The sequence below is a fragment of the Taeniopygia guttata genome, chromosome 1A (genome assembly GCF_048771995.1).
Source record: "Taeniopygia guttata chromosome 1A, bTaeGut7.mat, whole genome shotgun sequence".
Taxonomy (NCBI): Eukaryota; Metazoa; Chordata; class Aves; order Passeriformes; family Estrildidae; genus Taeniopygia; species Taeniopygia guttata.
In genome coordinates, this window is record NC_133025.1 from 29,167,943 (window position 1) to 29,186,037 (window position 18,095).

The window sequence follows — 18,095 nt, forward strand, 5'->3', positions numbered from 1 at the left end:
CAGCAAATATTTCTTCTCAGGTTTAGGTAACACTAAAAAACACCATTAAAATTTAAATATCAGGCAACAAGGAAATTCATGTATGTGGATATTTGGAACGAAAAGGAACAATATTCATTTTAATACAGTTGAACTTAGCTGGAGACAGTTGTCCTAATGTAAAATTACTTTAGAACCCTAAATAGAGCTTGCTGTTCTCAAATAGGTACAAATGTCATTACCAGTGTTTACAAATCCTGAAATGCCCCAGATACCATTTAATGTTCAGCTGCAGTGTGCGTATATTTCCTACAATGCAGCGGTATGTGTTTCATTGCATGTACTTCCGCAATATTCTGATATTGCTGAAGATGATTGTACAACAATATATTTAAAATTTATTTTTATTCTCCACATCATAGTCAGATATTTGGTTTTCTAGGGTACCAGAAAGATTGACTCTTCTGTCATGATTTCCCTTGACAGTAGGATGTAGTCTCAGTAAATGTGTAAATATATGTATTGTGTATTATTAGTGAATGTTCATTTCTCCTATTCATCACAGAAATAGCTTTCATAAAGTGTGTCACTGAGGTAGTTAGAAAAACCATTACAACTGGCTGGTGGTTTACGGAAGTTTCAAGTAGAGAACAAGACACAGTTGCTTTACTGGAGCTGATTTCTTTGTCTTTTACACATACACAATATTGTAACATGAACACTTTGCTTAGCAGTTTAACAGGCTCAAGAATTAACTGGAAAAGTTTTAACTGGTGTTTCTCATCCAGATGGGTTGAGCTAATAAGCTCAACTGAGGTCAGACATGAGAGACACAGTAAAAGAGTAAAAGCTTACAGAAAATAGAGGCACTGAAATAAAATCAAAGAACATTTACTTTTGAGTATATTTCTTTTCATCAGCATTGTCAGCAGTTGTGAATAGCTATTCAACAGGTAAGAGTGATTTACAACAAAGAGGAACCTCAGGGTGTCATCTTGGATGTGTGAGACCTCACATTTTTCTGATGAAAAGTCCGGTGGACTTGTCCTAGGACATCCTGGGAGTAAGTGCACAGAGGCTGTGCTTTGTGATGCCTGCCACTCCTCAGGAATGGATAAACGGGTTTCACCTTGCTCCTGTTTGACACTAATAAGTACTTAAAACTTAAAGAGCAGCTGTAGGACAGAACAGTCCTTGTCCTCAGCAGGAAATGGTGACCACATCTCAAGATTTGAGTCTTTTTAGTGTCTGTCCTTTCTTGTGCACTGGCTTGTTCACAATTTGCTCCTAATGTAAGAAAATTAATGGGTAGCCATTCACTCTTCACACTACTGGCAGCATTTGTCCTGTCAAGAAACTAGCAATGATCACTAGGGACCAGAGCATTGTGCTAGATGATAATTAAAGACAGCCAGAATACAACTCCAGTCCTAGAGAATTTAATTGCTAAAGAAAATCCCAGAGTTATGACTGGTTATACAGGTGGGTACAAGCAGTAGCAACTTCATTGGTCAGGATGACAGGTAAGCCAGGATACCTACTTAATGACATCCTAGTGTTTTGTCCTGCAAAAGAGAATTATAAAGAAGAATGAGACAGGATAAAGCTCTTCAGCTGATAGAGAACTCCTCAGGAGAAAAAAAAAAAAAAAAAAAAAAAAAAAAAACCTCTAAATAAAGAAAAAAATTATAGCCTGAACTTATAGACTGACTGAAGGAGCAGCTGTCATATAGACAGTCTGTGCATAGGTGTTGAAAGATCTAAAAGAATTTGAATGAAAGGAAGTGGCCTGTACTTTATTGTATGAAAGAGAAGAATTTCATAGTCAGAAAAATAGACTAGGTGAATGGTCTTTGCAGAAGCATTTCTGTGTCAGTGGAAAACAGCACCCATGAAGGCCAGAGGGAAAGGTGCCAATGTGACTGAACAGCAGATGATGAGAGCCTTGATAAAAATTTTAGCTGTCGGGTTTGGTAGGAATCTTCATATTTGTCACATGTTATACAAAACAAGTCTGCAGTATCAAGGCACTACAAGGTTCTGAGAAGTGAATAGAGGATACCATAGTCACAGGGGGAAGAGAAGGAAGTGCCATCTGTTGTGAATCAGGTGTTGATATGCAATTTCCAGTGAAATGCAAGCATTCCTTATTTGAGGTGGACTGAAATACTGAGATTCATTTGACCTTCCTGTGGAAAGGCTAAATACCAATTCAGACAGTTCAGTACCAAATGGTACTGTTTTAAGGACATGTGCATACACAGCTTTGTCTATGCTCAAATTGCATAATTCACAGTGCAGAGTGCAGAATGCAAAGGGCTTGTTTGGGTCCTGTGTGGCCTGGGAATTGTTGCCCTTAAATAAGCAGAAATAGATAATAGACCAAAGGGTTCTGTAATGATTTTTTAAATGGAAGGGGTCATTCAAGGTCAAGCATGCATTGCTGCTCTGTCATAGAGGGAGTTATTGCTGTCTTATTCTCATTTCCTCAAATGAGAGAAAAAGAGGAAGATTTGCAGTGGTCTTTCTAGTGAAAGGCCAGGAGCTTGAAGAAGCTAAGCAAATACTGAGGAGAGAAGAGCACAAAAATTATGGAGAGCAACAGCATGGTTGTGTATATGTTAAATGCCTTACATTGCCATATAGTGCAGGGATAGCCTTTCTATACTGATGTCTGGTCCTGGGAGTTATCTTCAGTCTTCTGTCTCTGCAGTTTGGATCTCAACCGAAGCACTTATTCTACTACTGCAGTGGTTTTCCCATATTTTAAATTTTTTAAATCAACACTGAGTAATAAAAGGGGAAGCAGTGTCTTCAATAAAGGACTTGGTGCCACAGTTCTGAATGGGGTTTTTTATCATTATTGTCAGTAACAGTTCGGCCAGGTGAAGCAAAATCAGATGACCAAATAAAATAACATTTTCTGGACTTGAAAACTATGAAGAGATTAGCACTGATAGTACCAACATGAAGGAGGAGGTCTTCTGAAGAATAGTGTGTCATTCACTGTGGGAGCTAAGTAGACCCACTGAAGCCATTCAGGTATACAGGTGGTAACATTAAGAGTAGATGTAGTTTTTTATTTAACAAGGGCTAAAACCAGCACTGCCTATCAAACTGTCTACCTTTATTTGTCAAAGAACAGAAGGTCAGAAGGTGAGCAGTAAGTTTGATCTCACAAAGTGAGTTCTAGTCATGGCTGCTGACTTCCTTTCTTACCTATGTTTGAATGAAATATTATAAATATGTTTGCAGTTTAGCAGCTCACAGAGATCTCAGGAATAGACATCACGGTGAGTTGCAGCACTGCAATGAAGTTAGACATAACCATAGACGAGTTGGGCCTTTGAATTCTGATTGTTCATTTCTTACTTCAAACACTTGCAAAAATAAAAAAAACGTTGCATCTCCTGAAATTCCTTCATGGTATCTGTGTCCATCATGTTCTAAGATGCAAAGATATCTGAAAAAACATCTTCACCTCAAAATGTTTTTAATAAATACATAAAAAATGCCATAGGCATTTTCTGAAACACATACACATTCATATATGCCTTTTCTCAGTTCCTGCCCTGTTTTTATTTACTGTTTTGAGACATTTAAAGTACAAGTGTGTTCATAGCATTAAATATAGCATGTGTCATCATTACTTAAAGCAGAAATATTCAGTGTGCATTATTCCTCTTTTCCTATTATATCTGAGCAGTGTTTATATTATTCTTAGTGTTATTTCATATTTACTGAACGTACCAAGAGCTACATTCAAACAGGAAGAGAGATAAAACTGTGGTATGTTTGTTCACCATTACTTGTTAGTGTTTTCTAATCATGGTTCCAACTTCTCTGGAATTTTTCCTTGGGGAGAAAGAGGCTTATGGCTGAGGCACATGGTGTGTGTGCATGATGCATGGGATGTGGTTTGCTGAGGGCTAGTATTCCTCTCCCAGACAGCTAATGATCCTGACTTGATCCAGCCAGCACCTGCTCCTCATCCTCTGGGGATGTGGCCCAGAACCTGCAACGAAAAACACCAAGGACCAATCCTGCACCAAACCAGGACACTAGGCATGCCAATATGCTCCTGGGCAGCTGTGGGTCCTGGCTTGAGGTCAGGACAGGGCTGCCCAGGAAGTGCCTTCTCTTTTTCTCAGATGATGGCAAAAAAATGGCCAGATCATATCGGAAAGTCTATCTTTGATACTTAGTTACCATTGTTAAAAATATCTTAAAGAGGTACCAAACTGGTGCTGCCAGCTGCACTGTAGGGTCTTAAACTAATACCTGGCATTGCAGCAGAGAGTCTGTGCATCTGTTTGGCCTGGGTAGCTAGAACCAAAGCAAAGAGACTCAAAATACTGTGATCTCCTCAGTATTTTTTCTGTGCTTCTGCATTTAATGAGGTAGCTGATGGAAATCAGAGGTACTCTCTGCCCATTGCAACACCAGGATGAGGCTCTAAGTGATCTTAAATTCATCCTCTGGCTGCCCTTTCCTCAATGACTAGAGTGAAATGAGGCAATAACCTTATTTGATTTGCACATGCCACAAAACTTTCCGCTGAGGTTAGAGACCTCTGAGCAGCTGATTTAAGCCAGCTGGTTCTGGATTGGCTCCGTCTCCACACACAGAGTGGATGTACCCAGCAGTCACATCCCCCAGGCTGGGAACCACTGGACTCAATGAATATGAGAAGTCTGATGCTGATGGATTTAGAGGAGAAACAATCTATTTGTGCAGTATGAAAGGTACATATGCGAGCTAGCAGTATGTTTGCACGGCTTTTTGTTTCAAATTCTGCAATGCATTTTAAATGTGGTATTTTGGGCCCAGTTCCTAATGAGATCCCACAAATGGCAGAGTACAGGCACCTCAACAATGACTAATAAAGCTGATCAAGTGAACTTTGCATAATTATGAGCTGAAAACTTTAACATAACACATGGCCCCCATATCCCAGTGGTGAGCAGACTGATATCAGAGGCCACAGAGAGAAAACACTGTGTAGGCAAACATGATGCAGGCCTGAGCTATGGGAAGTGCTTGGATTTATGGGCTTGAACATTTGGTCTATTTGAGTAGGTGTTAATAAGTGAGGTGGAATATATCTACAAGGCATCTTCAGTTTCTTAGGAAAATGGTTTCCTGGATATTGCTGAAATTAAGTTGTCTTTTGGCTGTCAGTAAGGGAAAAAAACCCAAAAACCAATATTCAAAATATTTTGGACAGCATTTTCTTAGAATCTAGATGGTAAAATGGCCACTTTGATAATTGGGTTTGGATTTGACAGACTGATATTTGCATTATCCTGAAAATGTAATAATAATCTACTTTTCTTTGGCACAGTGAAAATACTACAGCTATGTATCTGCAGGTGATAATGTCTCTCTGTGGACAGTTGACACTCACACTTAGCAAAGCTGTGAGTCAAATGAAGCTCCAAATTAAACCCATTTAATCCCTAACTTAAAGCTTCATTTTCCTGACTGCTGCATCTGTAGTGACGCCCATGGAAGTCAGTAGGTTTTACACATTATTTTAGTTTCCTTATCTTAAAATTGCTTTTGAATACATTTTATTATTCGTTGCTGGTTTTTACAAATTATTTTATTTCTGTAATGTCATGAGGCTGGTCTCAAAGAACAGACTGTATAAACATTCTGATAAAAGTGTTACATTCAAAATGTTATTTATGAGTGAGGAAGGACCTTTATATAGCCAAAATTTTATTATTAAATTTAAACAGTGTAATACAAAAATTATTATTAGTTGAGATCTAATCATTACAGAAAACAATACTTTTGTGCAGAAAGAAGTTTCAGTAGTAGTAGTAGTAGTAGTAGTAGTAGTAGTAAGAGTAATAATAATTCTTATTCTTATAAGTCAAATTCTTATGCACACACTTCTCAGTTTCTATTGCTTTTCCTGATGTTTCATTCACCCTCCCTCTGTTCCTGTGGTTCTTGAAATGGTCAGTTTCAGTCTGATGGAGTTCAGTGGGAGCGTTACAGCATGTCATTGGCATCTGGAGTCCTTTGTTGGGAATGAAATAATCTTCATCATGATGGTTTCTCTTTTCTTACACTAGAAGCTGCTTGGGGCTGTTTTTATCTTTGATAACATGTTTAGACCTTGCTCTTTGCTCCTTGATCCATGGTACAGATAGGTTTTACAGATCATGTCTTACGTGAGATGCTTCTTTGTTCTCCTTGTTACCCCTAAAAGTAGTTTTGCCCAGCCCAGATCTGCATTTCTTTAGCTGAACACCAGTGAGTTGTTTATAGCTGTGAGGTCTGCAGCACCAGCCTGTACCCATCTCTCTGGTTATGGCCACACCATATTACAGTGCTTCAGTGTAATAAGGGCCATGATACAATCCAGGTGTGCTTCATGCAGTATGGGGCATATATGTAGAAAATGTTATTATCAGGTAATACTCATCTAGATGAGAAAAAGTCTTTTTAATAAAAAACTCAGATGCAGAGACACAGACCAGTACAAAATTCTGCATGGTGGAATTTTATCTGTAAATCAGCAAAAGGCACAGTAGGAGCCTTTGAGCAAGGCAGCAACAGGAGGCCAGATTTATAGACCCATGTTTACCTATAACTAATGCAGAGTTCACAGTTCTCAATTCATTTATTTTCAGGAATATGTGATGTATTTCTTCCTATTTACTCCTGGGTGAGAGTGTGTATTAATTGACAAGAGACACCAGTCCCGAGATGTATATTAGAAACCGTGAACTGAAAATGTGCACGAATAAAATTTTTATCTCTGGGCATTTTTTGAATGCCTACCCCCTGCAAGGGGATGTCTACAGATGCAGGGTAAGGGACTGCAGCTGGGCAGGTATTACCAGGAGTGTATGTGTTGCATTAGTGACAAGGCAAAAGGAGAGTGTCCTTATTTCTCTTATCTTTTACATATGAAAATTGGCACTTTCTGCATTTCTGGGAACATTAAGAACTAGGTTAAGGGTGTCAGATTTTCTCATTGCTTGCACTCCTGTTAATCCATTTAACTCAGTATAACGAATAGTTAGCACAAATCAGCTGTTAGTGATCAGGCTGTGCTATTTCCAGACCATTAAACTCTTCCATTTCCCTTTCATTGTAGAAAATGTTGGAGCACTGAGCAAGTCTTGGAAGTTAAGTTATATATAGTGATTAATCTTTCAGAGGTCATATAATCTGAAAGGGACCCAGAAGGACTACTTCTGGCTCTGCATTGAACAACCCCAAGAATCACACCATGGCCTGACAGGATTATCCAAACACTTCTTCAAACACTCTGTCAGGCTGGTGCTGTGACGACTTCTGGGGGAGCCTGTTCCAGTGCCCAACCACCCTTTGGGGAGAAACCTTTTGAGGTATATGACATAAATGTCCCCTGACACAGTTTCAGGCCGTCCCCTTGGGTTCTGTCACTGGTCACCACAGAGCAGAGATCAGTGCCTGCACCTCCTCTTTCCCTCATGAGGAAGTTGCAGACTGCAATGAGGTCTCCCCTCAGTCTCCTATTCTCCAGGCTGAACAGACCAAGTGACCACAGTCACTTCTCACATGGCTTCCCTTCAAGGCCCTTCACTATCTTCATTGCCCTCCTTTGGACACTGCCTAGTAGCTTTATATCTGTCTTATATTGTGGCACACAAACCAGCCCCCAGCACTGGAGGTGAGGCCGCACCAGTGCAGAGCAGAGGGGACAATCTGTGCCTGATGCACCCCAGGACAGGGTTTGCCCTCCTGGCTGCCAGGGCACTGCTGACTCACATTAAACTGGCCATTGACCAGGATCCCCAGGTCCCTTTCTCCAGCACTGCTTTCCAGTATGGCCCGCCCCAGTCTGTACATCCAGAGCTGCCCTATCCCAGTGCAGAATTTGGAACTTTTCTTTGTTAAACTTCATACAGTTGGTGGTTGCCCAGCAGTCTGATTTGCCAAAGTCTTTCTGCAGGACCTCTCTGCCTTTAAGGGAGTCAACAGCTCCTCCCAATTTAGTAGGTGATTCTTAGTTTTGAATATTTTATTATTTTTATTACTCTGTAAGGACACTTTCTAGCCTTACAAACCTGAATTGGTTCTTATGGGAAGATGGCTGTGCTGGAATGATTATCATGTGAAGGAATCACAAGTCATTCAAAGAGTTCTTCACATTTTATGTTCCTTTATTTTATTTTTAGTAATTCAGGTGCTTGTGGCACTAGCTTATTGTATACAAATCCAGGAGTGTGCATGGAAAAAGGGGCAGTGTGTTTGTAACAGAAGGTCATCAACAATCTGCAGTGCGCAGAGTAATGACACTGGCAGTAATCATTCTAATTCTAGCCCCATTGCTTTCAGTTTGGGCTCTAATGAGCCATGCTGTCATACCCATTTTCAAGTGACTGATGGTGGGTACAGATAACCAAGTGAAAAATTCCTTTAAATGCAGCTCTTCCTCACCTGGGGTACCACAAACTACCAAAATTTGCATAATGCTAGATAAGAGCTTCCACATTTCCAGCATTAACTTGTCAGCTGCAATATGGCAGTGGAAAAAACTGTGCTTGGGTTGATTCAGGCAGATTATACTGAAGGGCCTGCACTTGCAATGATTGTTTATTTAAATATATGAAGGCAAAATCCAGAAAATACCCTGTAAGCTGAACAAGTAGAATACAAGATATATGAGGTGTTTGAAAGGCTCAGACCTTCTTTGCCAATTTCATACCTGTGAACTGTTTGCCAAATTATAAGTTACTAAGAGTAAGTAGCATAGCAAGGTTTTTATATAGGTATTAGTGTTGCCGGGTTTTAAATAAATATTCTTATCCTTAATCTGTTTTGTATTATCAGCTGGTAAGGTGGGTTCAGTACTGTCATTCTGAAGTGAACTTTTTACACACATAATTACATAGATCTGAGGTAAAAATTATATTGTAATATCTAATATAAAGGTGTTCTATTTCAAGTGGGTCAGTCAAATTTAAAGTAAGAAAATCCAATATTGGAGGTTTAAATATAGAACATTTTTGGTTTATTAATTTAAGCCATTTTGAAGCAAAAAATATACTGTGAAATCTTACTTTTAGGCTCTTATTTTTCTTTTTTAACAGGACTGGGAGTTTCCACATTTTATGGGTGATGTTGAAGTGAATCTTCCAGGCTTGCCCTCAGCACACATGCAATTCAAAGTACCTTATTTCCAAAAGATATTGAAAGAGGAATATCACATACATATAACAGGTAGGTAATCTTACAGATTGTGACACAGACACACAGTGATCTGCTTCTATGTAATAAATGTGTGCTACCATGGTCTTAAATGTGTATTTTTTTTGTGTTTGTCACAGACTTTTTCTATCTCTTTATCTGTCCATATCCCTATTCTCCATACATTGCCATCTCAAGGAAATGGGGAACCTGTATCTTACAAATCAGAGAGGCCTGCTGCTGTTTCTCATGGATTTCTGCAACTTCTTGTGACATTAAGTAATACATAATGTAACTCCAGACATCTTTTATCTAAAACTACTCTCTCAGGGAAATTAGCAGCTTATTTCATCTTCAAATCTCTTATGCTTTCAGATGCCTTTGCTATGATTTATGCTAATATCTTTTCATAACTTCACTCATTCTCATCTGGCAAAGGCCACTCATAACTGTACTTCCATCAGTCATCTAACAAGCAGAAGACAGTTAAATAACCTCAAATAAAATAGAATTGCAGTTATTGAAATGGATGATACATATAGATAAAAAGTACCTGATATCCTTGCATACTGTGAGTCAGTATTTTAATAACAGTAGGGAATGAAAAAGAGAAGGAGGTTAAATAGGGATAAATATTTTGGTTTTACCTTCAAGCTATAAAAAAGGAGTATAGCTCTTCTCTCTACATTGAGAAGAGATGGATAATAATGGATAACAGAAGAATGCAGGTGTGAATTGGCAGGGGTCTTTAACTGCTAATATAAAAAGTCACAGCACATGACGCCACAAAGAAATAAGATAGATGAGGGCAACCAAGGACAATCCAAAAGAAACTCCTGCAGACCAGGGACAAAAGGGGCATTCAGAGATGATACAAAGATAAGGCCAAGAGTTAGCAGGTGAGTCACAAGCTCAGCAGAGAGCTGAAGCCTAGGGAAGAAAATGTGTCAAGGAAAGAATGACACCAGCACTGAGTTGAGGCAGACTGAATGAGGCCTCAGAAATGGGGCTTTCAGCAGAGAATGCAGAAATGAGATTAAAAAAACCAGAAAATATGATAAAAATAGTGCAGAAGTTACCTGTTTGCTATTGACTGAGGGAAGAGAAATGGGCCAGCAGGAATTACAGATGGAGTGATAGAAAGTTTTTCAAAACTGAAGGTAGGTGTCCTGCTGGAATGCTGACAGAGAACAGACAGCTAACAAGGAGAAAGAAGAGCTAGTACATATCTGAGGGAGACCATTTGAGTCATTAGTGGTTTACAGAACAGGATAAAGTAAATGATAGCCAGTCAGTGACTAGAAGGTGTAGGGTGAAAAGAGATGTTATGAGATATGTACATGATGAACACATTTTTCTCTCCCAAGTGAGAAAAAAGATAAAGGAGCAGAATAAAAAAAATAGTTTAAGCATCAAATATTTGATGTGAATTACAGGTATGGAATTCAGGGACAGCAAAAAGGATATTTTTTTTTCTTTTTCTCAAGACTAGAGAGTTAATTTGGAGGGCTCAGTCCCACAAGGTTCCCAGATGTCATACTGTTATTCCATTGTATAAGGAAAAGTAGTGGAATGGATGCACAGAGGAGTAGGAAAAATGGCTGAGGCATGGTAAGTTGGACTGTGTCACAGGTACAGAAACTTGGCATATTATTAATGGGTGATAGAAGAGGAAATGAAGAGCAAAGAACAGTTTTGCATTGTAGAAGAGACAGGGACATAAATGATAATCAGGGATAGTCAAAGAATAAACAAGACCAAAGAACATAAATTAGTGATCAGAAATGCAATCACTAGCAATGCTGCTGTTTGAAAACAGACCAACCAAATAAAACCAATATTTATGCATTGTAGTCTTCTGCAGAGTGGACTGCAGTCTTTTCTGATTTTCTAGTGAGAAGGCATTCTTTTAATGAGGATGAGATAATGAATGAAGGCTGAAGAAATTTTTTCCCTGCTCAGCATTAACAAGATCCATTTATTAGATTCACTAGACAAATCAATCCATTTGACTGCACATCACGTATCCTGTCTACTGAGAGCCTGTTTTATCTCAGTGCTACACCACCCTTTAGGAGAGCTAATAAACAGCCATAACACATGGCACAAGAACCTCCCTTTGGGTAAGTTTTGCTTGAACCATCTGTTCTTGCCATCAGTTCTTATCTTAGGTTAGGGCACCATGTTGGATAATTTTCAAGCTCTAGATGTGCAGATACTTGAATATTCTACTCAAATCAAGGTGTAGAATATTTTTTAAAAGCCATGTTTATATATATATATAAATATATATATATTTATATATATATATATATATATATATATATATATATATATATATATAATCAAGATTAATATAATCCAATCTAAAATTATGCAGATGGATGCAACTGTAGCAGGTGACATGGGGGTAGGACAATGGTAATGGCAGGGAACCAGCTCTATTTAGGCCCTGTTTAATACACAGAATCCAGAATGTTAAATTCAACCATAGGACCTCTTTTAAGTAATAAGCAGGAAATGAACACTGAGGCCTGAAAAACATTTCTTTTAGTACTAGCTATATCGATAACTTCAGGCTGTAAATCTACGACCTGTGCTCTAAGTTTTAGAAACTGAAAACCATTTTCTCCCAAGTAGCAAGGAGAAAGAAGGCATGGCTGAAATAACATTTGCCATCCTTTTCCTGACAAAGTTTATTCATTATTAGTTCTTACACAATTTGTTTTAGTCACTATTGATTGATATAAATAAAAATAGCCCTACTGAATATAGTTTTTTTCAAATAAACAATGGTCCCACAAAGGAGCATCTCTAAGGAAAGTGACATTCCAAGAAGTCAAGGATTTCAAGCCATCATTCTGTTGGTTTGTCCTTGATGGCTTTGAGCAAGTTTTGTGAAGAGCTTCAGTTACATGTTCTGTGTTGACGCTTTCCTCATTTTTTCACAAATGTTAAGATAATTGCTCTTTTTCTTTTTTTATTATTTTGTCTTAAAGACTTATCTCCTGAATACAGTGAGTAAATGAGAATTTCAGCTTTCATAGAATAAAGATCATGATTGCAGAGAAAAAAAGATTAAAATTTGCTTCTGCATAATTCAGTGTCCAAAAAGGCAGAAAAAATACAACTCTACAAAGTATATTATTTTAACCCATGCTACTTTAAACTAATAACATGCTTTCTTAGTCCTGAATTGTGATTTCTGAATGTTGTTGGCAGTAATAGTGAATTAACATCTCCTGAGTCTAGCTGATATTCTTCAGTGTCATTTTGAATTTATTGTGAAATGCTGTCTTATTTTTACTGGTAACTGAGTACCTCCTTTTACTCTCATTTCTTTGCAGCTAGGAACTCCTTGCAATACTCCTTACTGAGTATTAAATATTTTCATTCTGTTTTGATAGTCACTTTTTTTTATGAAAGTAAAAAAAAACTTGAATTCCGGCATCTGCTTAGCTCATCTGGATTTCCCTTGACAGATGGCTCTTTGCAAAGTGTGTGTATTCCTTTTTAGGCTGATGTTTATGAAAATACATAGCCTATCCTATTTTCTATAATACCCAGAGAAATTTGTAAAATGTAAAAGTAAATTTTGTTACTTCAGTTTCTTTCATGGTTAAAAGACACTGGGGGTGGCCTTGTACCCTTTAATGATAGCACTGGAAATCCAAGAGCATCTACTGGCAAATATACAGATAATTTTCAAACTGAAAATGTTACGATTTAGGTATCAGAAGTGATGGGAGATTTCTCTGGCTGTTTATAACATGTTTCTGAGGGCTCATCTGGTCTAAGTGCCCTTCCACCCAAAGGAGAAATCATCACCTTCGTAGCTGGGGAGTTACCAGCATGGCTGGCCTGGGGAGTTAAACCAACAGCGTGTTTAGATTCAGACCAAGCTTACACAGAATAGCCTGAGGGAGTCCATGGGCAAAAATAGAAAGGTTAGAGGTAAAACCAAAGCTGTCCATGCACACAGACATGAAAAAACCTCAGAGGATTAACATCTTAGATCAGCTGTGAGTGGTCCGTCCGTATGCATGTATCAAGCTTATAACACTAATGTGACAGAAGATAGAAAGAACATTTCAAATGTTTTACAGCAGTGTCTGAGCGATTTTAGACACAAATTACAGTTGAGATAAAAGTCTAAACCAAACATTTCCTACACTAGCCTCTGGCTGTGGTTGCACAGCATGAGGCTGCTTGTGTCTAGCCTTATTAAGTGGAATTTTCCCATTACCTCCTGACCTCAGTAAGGTTCCTGAGGACTGGCTTCTACATGAGATCTTTTTGTTGGGAAATTAATGGTCTGTTCCAAAGTGGGCCTACAAAAATAAAACTGCTCCAGAATCAGTAGCTGGTTTGGAATATTGGGATATATTCCAAATATTGTGTGGAGGATTGCCCAAAAATCTTGTTCAATAGTGAAAATATGTGAATTTCTGGAAAAAGGAAAAATAAAAATCTGTACTTTCAAAATGAGAAGACCCCTGGCATTCATGAGCACAGTTTTTCAGCTTCAGCAGGGAGGGGATACTGTTTCTAAGCAGAGTTCTGTACAGGCTGGTGCTCAGAGCATGGTCTTATGATGCAGGTCCAAGCTGCCACAAGTGGAGGTTATTGTAGAGTCAAGGTTTCCCTTCTGGTGAGTGTTCTAACCAGGAGGATATGATCCTCTTAGACAGACATGCTTTCCCAGAAAACAGGAGTGAATATTCATCCCCAGATACTGTTTGTAGTTTACAGTGCCTATAATAAAAACATGGTCAAATAAATTTCATTGAAGTAGAGCCAACCCTAAAGCAGCAGTAATACTAATCCTACAGAAATTGGGTAAGAAAGACTTCATAGTGTGGGGCTCCATTTTCCCTTGTTACTTTTAATCTGGAATGAAACTTGAAATTTTTAAAAATAAAATTAATATCTATAGCTTCATAATATATTTATTATGATCCTTTGCATTCTTACAAACTTGAATTTGTTCATGTGCAAGATCAAAGGCTATGATTGACGTTTAATTTACCTATCTTATTTCCTATATAAGCTTGATGATATATGACTTAAATTTTGCTATAAAAATGATTATGCTAAAATTAAGTTGCAACAATCATTTCATATACAGAGATTATAGACATTTAAGTTATAATGTTAAAGTTTGGTCAGTATATTAAAGCTGTGTATAACCACATATGAACACAATGACATATTTATGCTCCAAGACATCACGGATCTCGAAGAATGGCTTGGTTGGCTTATTTGGCTGTCATGCCTGCTAGTACAGCAGTGAATACCTGTCTGGAAAAGGGATAGATAGCAGAGGACACAGTATTCTAGAAATAGGTAAGTAAGTAAGTACCCAAGACAGAACTAACTCAGTCATTTTGTTTCTAAGGAGATTAATGGAGTCCTTGGCTAAAGGGATTACTGAGTAGGAGCAGAAAGATGTCCTTGTGTTCATATATGGTTATAGTGAGACTGTTACTCATACACAGCCTTTGGTTCTGGTGACAACTGTATTCAAAAGAAAGGGAAAAGTCATAGAGCTCATCAAGCATAGCTGTGATGCAAAGGATAAAAAAATTGTCTGGAGATAGGAAATTTAAGGATTTCTTGAGAAAATCCACTATAGAACAACAGCTGTTCTCAGTCAGCTAGCTGCCACTTAGACACACAGGTGGCAGTTCACTAAATGGGATGATGGACCTAAGTGGTTTGTGTAGCCCACATGGACCCAACTGCATCACCTGAGCTCAGGGCATTGTTTCTGCCTGTTTCAGTTCTGACTAGGAGCAGAGTGAGGGAGTTTCAAGTTCATACTTTCTATGAAACAGGAACAGCATATCTTTCTTAGATCAGGCTAGTGCTTAAATTCATAATTGTGACAGGGGTGGAGCATTTTTTAATTTTCATTGTAATTTGTGTTTAACTTACTTTTCCTAAGGAAATGAGAATTATGTGATGTTGTTCTATGTATGGGTTGGTTTTCACTCTCTCAAATACTCAGCTTCAAATAACTTCTGAACCCATGGCCATTTTCAAAACATTTTCAGACAGTGAGAATATGAAGAACAGTGATACCAGTGTGTCCTAAGAAATGGTGGTTAGGTAAAGAAGAGTCATCTAAGTGCCCAGCTGAGGAAAAAACAAGAAGTCAACTATTATATGCTTGACAGCAGCTATTGATCAGTGAATCCTGTGTCTTTCTGTTGAAAGAGAGATATGATGGGAAAAATAGAAACATGAAATACATGGCAAACATCCACAGGAAACATCAAGTTCCATTGTATTGTTTGGTATATTATTTCATACTTTAGCATCACTTTCAGTTTTTTGGTGTTGATTTAACAAACTTAAATATTATTAAACGTGGTGTTAATAGTCTGAAAAGATAGTTTTCTTTAATAGGTCAATTATAAAACTGATGAAATCACAGGGAGAAATCATGGAATGGTTTCATTTGGAAGGGACTCTAAGGGTTATTTGGTTCTAGCCCATCTGATGTGAGCAGGGATACCTTCCTCTACACTTTGCTCAAAGCCCCATCCAACTTGACTTTGAGAGAGAAGTTATTCAGGAATTATAGGATTGTCTGCAAGGCCTTTTCAGTTCAGTTTTGTTTCTGAACAGTGTCAATAACACAAGAGAATAAATATTCTTGTTTATTTTCAATCTATTTAATCTAAACTGAAGATAACTATTAAACAAAATTCTTGAATACAATAATTCCTTACCCTCCTGAAGAATTATGGTTGTACATTTTGAACACACATACTTTTAGGAACTGGAATCCATTAATTCTTTGCAAGTCACTAGCCTAAGTAATTTGATAGATCCTATGATACATTTTCTTTTTTACTTGAAGCATACTTAAATATGATTCCAGCAAAGACCAAGATAATTCATTACCAGCAGAAACATTCCACTATGCATGTATTTTCACTTAATGCTGACATGTAGATTTGCCGGGTTCTTGGGTGATGGCAGTCTTAATGTATGTCTAACTAGAATGCAAGATATGCTTTGACTGTGGGAATAATATAATTTGTTATGTGTAGTCATAGACACAGATTATAAAAAATCTAAGCTGGCTAGACTCAGAAGTCTACAATCAGCCCTTGCTATTTCTCAGTAATCTCTCTGTGATTCTAGAAATTGCAGTTTGTCTGATTGTACCTACCTGAATATATTTGCACTCCATGGTTGGTATATCAAACAACCTTATACATATACTCCTAAAATTCATATAATTACCAACCTCAAAAAGCTCAGTCACTTCAGCAATTTCTGGAATATAAATGTTTCTGTCAAATGTGGCCTTTTTATGGAAAATTTCCATGTGAATATTTTTAAAGCCCTGGAATTAATGATTTTTTAGATTTATTTATCTATAATATATCACCTAGCAATCTAATAAGCTGATCACTTACAAACTGTAATGTCAATTGAATAGTTATACTCCTGTGCTTGTGTTACAAAATTGTTTTGTGTCCAGACCTAATTGTGAAATAGTAAGGGATATTTGGCATAAATCTGACTGCGGTGGAAATTTATTTAAAACTCTTCTTTGCAGATTAATTAAAAAGAACTTTTTTTTCTCCAAGTATTTTTTATGTGTAATGGCATTTTTACTGCTTCTAAAATGGATATATCAGATGACAGAACTTTCTTTTTCCAAACAGGCAAATGGTTTAACTATGGAATTATCTTCCTTGTTTTAATCTTGGATCTGAATATGTGGAAGAACCAAATATTTTACAAACCTCATGAATATGGTCAATATATCGGTCCCGGACAGAAGATCTACACAGTGAAGGACTCAGAGAGCTTGAGAGACCTTAACAGAACTAAGTTATCTTGGGAATGGAGATCCAATAACACTAACCCATTGACGAACCGGACCTATGCTGAAGGGGACATGTTCTTGCACAGCAGATTCACAGGCTCTAGCCTTGATGTCAAATGCCTGGCTTTTATTCCAAGTTTGCTGGCTTTTGCTTTGTTTGGTTTCTTCATCTGGTTCTTCGGGCGATTTCAGAAAACTGACCAAGGCATGGAGAATTTAGACAAATCGTACACAAGAATGAAACGCAAGTCACCATCAGATATGGGAATGACACGGGAAAATACACAGGTGTTAGAAGAACCACTGAATTTTCAAGAACCACATCTGGTATCCATAAAATCAGACTTAAGCGAAATTGTTTTTAATTCTTCCCTTCTAACTTCTGAAAACTTGAACGCACAACTGAATGAACAAGACAGCCCTTTACAGCCAGTACCAGAGTCCTCCGTCCCTAAGAATAATCCTGTGACATAGAGGAAAATACCCAGGAAAATCAGTTTAAATAAGCAGTTACTCTAAGATTTCAGTTCTACCTTTTGTAAGTTAAGATTTACATAGTGTTTAGAATAAGAAACTCAACCTATACCAAGAGGTGCTCAGCATGCTTTTTCTAGGAATTTTGGTTTTTATTTGTATTATAGTATGTGCCTATTATATATCTAACATTCCTTTATAGATTGCTTCCCAAAATTGCACAAGCTATTTATTAATACATTACCTTAACTGTATAATAGTGTATTAGATGATTACTTGCAGGTATAAAATTCTACCGTGGTGGTGCCTTGAGACATTAAACTGTTTTTTAACTCAACACGAGGTGTATAGCACAGTTCTTCTCATCTGCTTTGCAAAGCTTTTTTTATATGGTTGTTTCAAGTGTCATTTGATGTCTTGACAGAGGAGATAAAATAGTTATTCCTAAAGAAGGTTCTCTGTTAGAATACCACAACTTGACTTTGTTATTTATTCATCTGTGAAGTCAGAGATTTTGATGACCAGACTGCAGAGAAGCATGTTGATTGCCTTTTAATTTTTCTGGCTAGCTGCCAAACACAAATACAGATTTATTATG

General features: G+C 37.6%; 1 protein-coding gene across 7 annotated transcripts in view; it reads left to right on the top strand.

The window, feature by feature from the left end:
* TMEM117 (transmembrane protein 117) overlaps positions 1 to 17,834 on the top strand; it is a 177,797-nt gene extending 159,963 nt beyond the window's left edge. For 5 of the 7 annotated variants that reach the window (XM_072922305.1, XM_030258490.4, XM_072922300.1 and 2 more), the window contains 2 exons: positions 9,078 to 9,207; positions 16,860 to 17,834. In XM_072922305.1, coding sequence (XP_072778406.1) covers positions 9,078 to 9,207; positions 16,860 to 17,497 — 768 coding nt within the window. In that variant the 3' untranslated portion in view covers positions 17,498 to 17,834. Of the gene's footprint in view, positions 1 to 9,077; positions 9,208 to 16,042; positions 16,184 to 16,859 lie in introns of those variants that run through there. The other 2 variants (XM_072922319.1, XM_072922322.1) reach the window with 2 other exon arrangements.
* The last annotated feature ends 261 nt before the right edge of the window (positions 17,835 to 18,095 follow it).